At 36.9% G+C, this 8,300-nt stretch overlaps 1 protein-coding gene across 1 annotated transcript; it reads left to right on the top strand.

Annotated features, from left to right (window-relative positions):
* LOC147290481 (uncharacterized) lies at positions 1 to 5,022 on the top strand. Its single transcript, XM_086238544.1, has 5 exons — positions 1 to 727; positions 1,281 to 3,579; positions 3,822 to 3,882; positions 3,980 to 4,203; positions 4,661 to 5,022. The coding sequence occupies exons 1-5, from the start codon at positions 613 to 615 to the stop codon at positions 4,713 to 4,715; spliced, it is 2,754 nt and encodes a 917-aa protein (XP_086094670.1). The 5' UTR covers positions 1 to 612; the 3' UTR covers positions 4,716 to 5,022.
* Positions 5,023 to 8,300: the final 3,278 nt, after the last annotated feature.

Raw genomic sequence — 8,300 nt, 5'->3', positions numbered from 1 at the left:
GTCTCAAACTTTACTGTGTGTCGGAGAGTCTCTGTCTCAATTCTGGTCATAATTTTTGAGAAAAAAACACACAAAAACACAAAGAGAGCATAAAAACGCAGATTTCTCAGAACACAAAAACAAATATAAATCTTTCTCTGAAATAGAATTTCTCAAAAACCCACTTCCATAAATTTCTCTCAGTCCATTATTTCCAGCTCTCATAGTTTTCCGGGAAATTTGACCCCACAAAACCTCCTCTCCTCTTACTTTCTGCTTCTGCTTCTGCTTCTTTTCCTGCTTGGTTCCTCATAAATCTGAAAAAGAAAACAAAAGCAAAAGAGACTTCCTGTCTTTCCCACCCACAATATTATTCCATCTTTAAGACTTTAACTAGTATCAGTTTCAGCTCCTTACAACAAGAAGAACCAGCTCATCATATTAAGCTACACCAACACACACACTCTCTCTCTCTTTCATTTTCAGCTCATTGCTTTCTCTTTCTTTTCCTTCTGGGTTCTCCGCTACCAAACATTGACTGTGAACAGTTGTCTTTCATTTTCTTTTTCTTGGTTTCTACTGTTGTCGTGTTGTTGGTTTTGTTTTTTTTCTTTTGGGTTTTGGTTATGAGTAATGGGGGACTCAGCCAAAGTAAGGTTGGTTCGGTGCCCAAAATGTGAGAATCTTCTTCCCGAGCTAGCTGATTACTCTGTTTATCAGTGTGGTGGTTGTGGTGCTGTTCTTCGAGGTATGCTTCTTCTTCTTCTTTTGTTGTTTTCTTATTTTTTTCAATTTTGGGTCCCTATTTTGTACCTAATTTAATACAAGCATTGTTGCTTGGTGAGAAAAAGGAGGGAAATTTTATATCTTGAATCATATGATTCATGTTTGAAACTCTTACCTCCACCACAGACAATGTCATAAGTTTGTATACTTTGTAATGATAGTCGTGATTCTTGCTTTGAGTTTGTAGAAATTTCTGCTTGATTTATGAGAAAATTTAGGAAACGAAGTGAGATCAGGATTTACAATCTTGAAATTTGGTATGTTATAGACCCAAAAACAAAAACAAAACCAAAACCCACACCAACTCTAACACACAGTCATTTGGATTTATGGAGTTGAGTGCTTTAAACCAGAAAAATCGCCCACAAGGTTCTTAATCTCAAAACCAATTCATTTCTTGAGTTTTCCCTGCAACGAAGATGAAGCTATTCTTTTGAAGTGTTAGAAAAACTGTGTTATTTTCTTTTGTCTCTCTCTAAAGTTGAGGATTGAGTGGTCGTGTCTTTCATTTACAGCAAAAAAGAAAAGGCAAGAGGGGGAGACTTTGTCCGAGAAGTCGGACGAAGAAAGGATTGGAGGAGTTTCTGCTAAATCGGATAATTCAGATGACAAAGGAATTGTTGTTCTCAGTGATGCTTCTGATACAGATGTTAAGTCAAGTGATAGCTCTTTGGTGAGTGATCAAAGGGATTTAGAGAAGGGAGATGTTAAAAATGCTGAGATTTGTAGAACGCAGTCCAAAAATACAACTGATAACTGGGTTGTTGAGAATGAGCCTGATATGAGCATGAAAAGAGAGGATTTGGACAATGCAATGGGAAGAGAACATGGAGATTTGAATTCCCAATTTGGTTCCACAAGCGCAAGCCAAAGACCAGGATGGATGGCAGAGAATGGTGAAAAAGACGGGTTTCGAAGACATCCAAGAACTGATGTTGAAGGTGTGAGGTCTTCAATTCCAAGTTATCCAGATGAGGGCCCATCAAATTACCATTTGGGTTCTTCTCATAGGGATGAGGAACCATTGAGGAAAACTAATGACCCGGATGGGGTAAAAAGAGTTCAGTACCTTGAACAAGACCGAGCTGAGCTTCTGAGAAAGCTGGATGAGCTGAGGGATCAACTTAGTCGGTCTTGTGATGTAGTTGATAAGCCGAAAGAGAAAGCTCCTCTTGATGGGAGAATTGTTCCTCCAGCTCCTTATGGTGGTTCTGATGCTTCGTATCCAGGTGCTTCTTCGGGCACTAGTAGGGCTTCAATGCAGTACTTTGGACCTGATAGCCATGTTACAGGACACCCTCATTTCAATCACTGTCCCGAGCCCTTTCCCTATACCAATGGGCGTGAAATGGCTATGCCTAGTTCAAACCATTTTCCTTCCATGCATAATTCAAACCATTTTCCTGGGTATGGGGATCCTTTTGGATCCCAAATACTCAATGGAGCTCCTCATCATTTTCGCAGGCAATACCAACAACCATCTCATCCATACTTTTCTGGGCAGTATGCTGAAAATAGTGCTGATCCGTATGAGCTATACCCACATAGTGCAGCTTTTCATCAGCCTTCTTGCCCTTGTTTCTATTGCTATGACAAACACAGGCGGGCTTCAGTGCCAGCTCCCCCCACTGCTTTTCACAATAAAAGGTTCCCTGATTTCCCAACCAATCCCATGTTGGTCCATCCTGAAAACCCCGGGCTGATTGGTCAATGTGATCACAACAAACCTAGGACTACAATTCCCCCACCCTTTCATGTTTCACAACCCCATACAAGATGGCCAAGTGACCTTAACTCCTACATGGGCAGTTTTGTTCATTCCCGTCCTCAAAGGGTGGTGCTAGCCAGTAGTGGCCGCCGATGTCGTCCATTCGCTGGTGGTGCTCCATTTGTAACATGTAGTAATTGCTTTGAACTTCTGCAGCTGCCCAAGAAAGTACTTCTTATGGAAAAGAATCAACAGAAAATTCGATGTGGGGGTTGTTCTACTGTAATCGATTTTGCTGTTTGCAATAAGAAACTAGTCCTTTCTCATCTTGCTGAAACAAAGCAAAATCCCTCAGAGGTGAATAATAGCTCAGCTGAGGTGGTCAAAGACAGTACTTCACATTTCCATGGCCATGTTACCCGGTTGTATGCTAATTTCTCTTCTGATGATTATGATAATTATGGTTATGATTTTCAGTCAATAGATAGAGAGCCTGTTTTGCTATCCTCAGCCCCAAGTTCAACAGCAAGCAAGCCTCATGAGATGCAAAGCTTCCATTCTTCATCTCCCAGTACCTCTGAGGATGACTGCATCCCAGAAGTTCCAATTGCTCCAAGAGAATTCACAAATTCTGTTCAGCAGCCAACCAAAGCCACCTTTTCTCCACCACCTCCTGGTTCACCTCTACAGGAGCATTTCGAGTTCTCCTCTAATAATCATGCAATAAACCGATTTGGAAAGGGAAACCGAAGCAGTCGCTCAGATCAAGAGAAGGTGAAACCAAGTAAGGTTACCTCACGACAAAACTCTTTGAAAGAGGCAACACTTGCAACTGAGATGGAGGTATCATTCAATGAGTACTCTAATGCCGGGGTCTCCCAAGATTCGTGGGATGCAAGCAGAGAGGAGGATCAGCCGAGAGTCAACAAAGGGACTGAATCATTTATCACAAACTTCATTAAGAAGAGCTTTAGAGATTTTTCCAAATCAAATCAAACAAATGAGAATGGGAGAAGCAATGTTTCAGTTAATGGGCATCTCATACCGGTGCGTGTGCTTAAGAAGGCTGAAAAGTTGGCTGGAACAGTCAATCCTGGACAATATTGGTACGTGTGCACTCACTTACACATGGTGCATTTCTAGGCATGCTTGCTTTGATTATGCTTATGATGTGTTGATGGTCATATATCAGTGGAAATAGATCGGTGCTTTGTTAAGATATAAAATAATTGTTGGCCTGCATTTTATAGCTTAAGCTTTGTTAGAATATAAAATAATTGTTTCTTTACTCTATTCTCTCACCTCCATTGTACTTAATGTCTTGGCCTTCTTCAATGGCTCAAAACAGGTATGATTTCCGAGCTGGATTCTGGGGAGTCATGGGTGGGCCTGGTCTTGGCATAATTCCTGTAAGTTAAATTGATCCTACACTACTATCAATGCACAAGACATTAGTATAGTTATTTCTTGCTTATAATATTGATGGAGAATTCTTTTCTTGTGCAGCCCTTTATTGAAGAATTCAATTATCCCATGCCTGAGAACTGTGCTGGTGGAACTACTGGTATTTTTGTGAATGGAAGAGAGCTTCATCAGAAAGATTTGGATTTGCTAGCCAGTAGAGGGCTTCCCACTACCAGAGATAGATCTTACATCATTGAGATCACAGGGAGAGTCCTAGATGAGGACACCGGTGAAGAGCTTGATAGCCTTGGCAAGCTTGCCCCAACGTAAGCACAAATTATTTGATCGCTGCCTCCCTTAGCTCTTTCCTACTTGTTAATGGCTCAAGATAGTAAAGTATTGCTGCTATTTATGGGGAGTAGACAGACATATTTAAAATCATTATAATGTCTTTTATCATGTAAATGCTGTTTTCTGTAATGGTTGGAATGAAGACACGTTGAATAATTTGGTCATAGACAATCTTGGACGATATCATTAACACAAAATGTCTTGAGCATTTTATCTCATCTGCTGCATGTTTTAGCCGATTAGTTATGAGCATCATGTATGCAAACTGATGCCCATGATTGGGGTGTGGGGGTTTAAATATCTTTACAGTTTTACAGTTCTCTTGTCACCTCTAGCTACTAATGTAGAGATATTCTGACTTTGTACTTTGGATTGTCATGACTTTGTAATTTGCGCATCTTCTAATGTTGCTTCCTTTGACATTCTGAACAGAGTTGAGAAGGTAAAACGAGGATTTGGCATGAAGATTCCAAGAGCAGCTGCATAATCAACTTGCAGAAATTACTAATGGCTCCTGATATGTGGAGAATCTTATGTCTTTCATCCCGAGTAGGAAAGTAGAATTACAAAAGAAGAAAAAGAAAAGAATGAAAACTGCTCTGGGCAAATTCTTTGAAAGGGTCTGCACAATATTGCAGATTACTGAAAATGAGCGATAAGCTTGTGATGGTCATTTATGTGAAATCTGAAATCCCTATTTCTTGAGTGTTATTCATTTATGTGAAGTATTCTGGCTATATGTATTCTTGCACTTCAAAGTGATTGTGTGTATGTAGGTCATATAGGTTTTTCTTTGAGCTGGCTTCATTTATTACTGTATATGGTTTGATTTTTTGTTTTCTTACTATTGTAATTTATGGGGTTGAGGTGTATCTTGATCAAATGCTGAATTTGCTGTTGGCCATCTCTATCAACTATGTTAGAAGAGCTTTACGTTGCAGTTTTTCTGCAACATTTTTGTTTCCTATTTTTCCCCTACGCAGATAATGAAATTGCGTGTCTTATGCTCAAGGAGTAAAATTTCAAATTTCGCAGAAATTTCGTCGATAAATTTTAAATTTTGACAAAAATTAGACAGAAAAAAATGAAAATTGCTATCAAAATACAAAAATTTTGAATGAAATTTTACTATATGTTTATTTAACATATTATCTACTATATTGATAAAAAAACATTGAAAAAATCAAATTATATAATAGGTTTCATGTGATATAAAATGAATATAATGCGTGCTGGAGGTAAATATTGTTAAAAAAATAGTTCACTAATTAATAATTACATAAATTTGATTGAACAAACACTTCAGAACTTGTGTAATTTATTTTTTAGTTTTTCATAAATGAAAAGAATTTTTTAGAGCTTTGGATTGTTGTTGTTTGTGCTTGTTTAAAGTTGTTCCATTATTACTTTCCTTGAGAATTTCAAAGACGAAATTCTTTTAAGGGGGTGGATTGTGAGACCCCGTATTTTTCTAAGTTTTATTTTGAAAAATATTTTAAAAATTTATTTGAGAAGTAAAATATTTTGGGTTAATTTTATAATTTTTATTTTAAATTAGTTTGACTTCGATTTGTGGCTTGTTGGAAAGGTCTCGAACACACGAACACGTGAGCGCAAACTGTGCATCGATCGGAGCTACGGTTTAAGAGATACGAGCATTTGAAATGATGGACATTTTTACAAATTTATAAATATGAGTTTTAAACACTCAAAATCAAATTTTTTTTTAAATTTCTCTCTCCTCATTTTACATTCACGCAGCCCACCACCTGACACTCTCATTCTATCTCTTCTCTCCCCTCCCTCTCTCTTTCTTTTTTCTTCTCCTTTCTCTTTCTTTTTTTCTTCTTCTCCTTTCTTTCATTCCTCCATCAGTAAGTCCATCCTTACTCTCCTGCGCCGACCACCAACCCACCCTCTCTCTCTCTGCATCTCCATCCCCTCACCTGCGCCGACCACCAGCCCACCCTCATTTCTTTCTCCCTCCTCTCACCCCCTGCCGCCGAAACCCACCAAAACCCAAAAATCCCATCCGGCCGAAAACTTCGCCGAAATCATCGAAATCCAAACGAAATTTTGTTGATTTAGTGTTAAAATTTCCATATCTCAAAAAATTGAAAATTTCGTCGAAATTTTTGAAATTTAAATCCTTGCTTATGCTCAACAACTAAAGTGTCAAAAATCAATTTATAGTAATTTACTAAGAAGGGCAATCTAGGGACCCCAAGAAAAGCTGAAACAGAGTTAGGCAATCCAGGCCAAGCCAATCATTGGTCTGTCTGGTCTGGTGCAAATGCACAGAGACATGCAATTTGTATGGGGGCCTAAGGACACTGGTAAGGTAGATTCCCACTTGCATTATATATATGGGATTAATGTCATTTTGTTCCTCAGACTATTACACTTATATCAGTTTGTTCCTCAAACTTCTAATTTGAAAAATTAAGGACTATGACTTTTTGAATTTTGCCAACTGAGGTTATTCTGTCAATTTACATATTTTTTCATCTAAATTTCTGTTTGCATAGCACCATGTGCCAATCACGTGGGGTCATTTTTTAGAGCAAAATCGTCCCTTCCATTTAAATCTGATCATTTTTCCATCTTTAATTTCCCGCTAAATTTGAGTTGATCATTCCTCCATAAACGAAATTTTGGATAAAAAATGTATAAACTAACGAATAACCTCAATTGAAAAAATAAAAAAAGTCAATCTTAATTTTTTCAAATTAGAAATTTAGGGTGCAAACTGGTCGACACATGGTCAATAAATGGTGCTACATCCACTTTAGATGGTGCTGCAGCCAGTTTATCATATTCATCATTTTCTATATTTTTTTTCATTTTTGTTAAAACAAATTTTTTGGTCTAAATGTTGACCATGTGATGATTAAAAGGATATTTTTGTTCGAAAAGTGGCCAAATAGTAAAAAAAGTAAGAGTTTGGAAAGAAGGGTTAAAAAGTAAGAGATGTATTAAAAAGAGTTATTTAATAAAATTTTCCAATTAAGATTAGTTCAGACTTATTGACCAAAAAAGTTGAGTAAAAAAGATTGGTTCAGATGTCAGAAGGGAGAGGGGGATGAAGACAGTGGAATGCATTGCGCATTGCAGTCTGCAAATGGTAATGGGTTTGAAGCCAGTTCATAGACAGTGACAAATGTGATTGATACGAAAGCTCTTCAAGGCTTTCGCTTTCCCCATTAGAGATTTGAGCCAACCCCAATTTGGTCCCCACATGAGACTCAAAATTTAATTTGATCAAAGAAGGCATAAACCTTTTTGTTTTCTTCTAATTTTTGGTATGCATGTAAAATATAATAAGGTTAAATATAAAAATGATCTACAAATTTTATATTGATTCTTAATTTAGTCCACTTAATATAAAAAGTGTCAATTTGATCAAAGAATTTTTCAAGTTGTACCAAAGCAATACAAACGTTAACTTTCAACCGAAAATTAATGGAATTAGTTACATGAAAATGTGATGAACGAATTGAAATGCCCCAAAAAATGTGGTCACTTACTGTGTACATGACTATTTTCTGTTAATTTTTTTTTATAAAAGTTAACATTTGTACTGCTTTGGTACAACTTGAAAAGTTTGTAGACCACATTTACATTTTTTATAGTTAGTGAACTAAATTGAGATTCACTCTAAAGTTTATGGACTATTTGTGTATTTAACCCAATATAATAAACATGAGTTAAACTTGAATATCAAGCTTCACAATGATATGTACATATAATTAAAATACATTCTTCTAATTCCTTCAATCCAAATAAAGTCTGAGATTGCAAATTGTGTTCAAGATGTAAACCAAAATCTCAAAAGGGTTAAAAGGCAAAACAAAAAGATAAAATAGGAAACTAGCATGATTAAGTTCAAAGTAGTGATCATTCAGCAAAGAAAACAAAAAAGAGAGATAGAGAAACTGAGCAAGACCACATGCATAGAAGCTAATCACCCAAAGGGGTATTACCAAATACCAAGTTCATGTGTGCAAGTGTGTAACTGTGTAACTTAAGGTTGGAGACATGCAAAAATTGAAAAATATAAAAGAAGAATACT

This window comes from Dryas octopetala, chromosome 3, assembly GCF_963921425.1.
Source record: "Dryas octopetala chromosome 3, drDryOcto1.1, whole genome shotgun sequence".
Taxonomy (NCBI): Eukaryota; Viridiplantae; Streptophyta; class Magnoliopsida; order Rosales; family Rosaceae; genus Dryas; species Dryas octopetala.
This window is presented reverse-complemented; position numbering and strand designations above follow the sequence as displayed.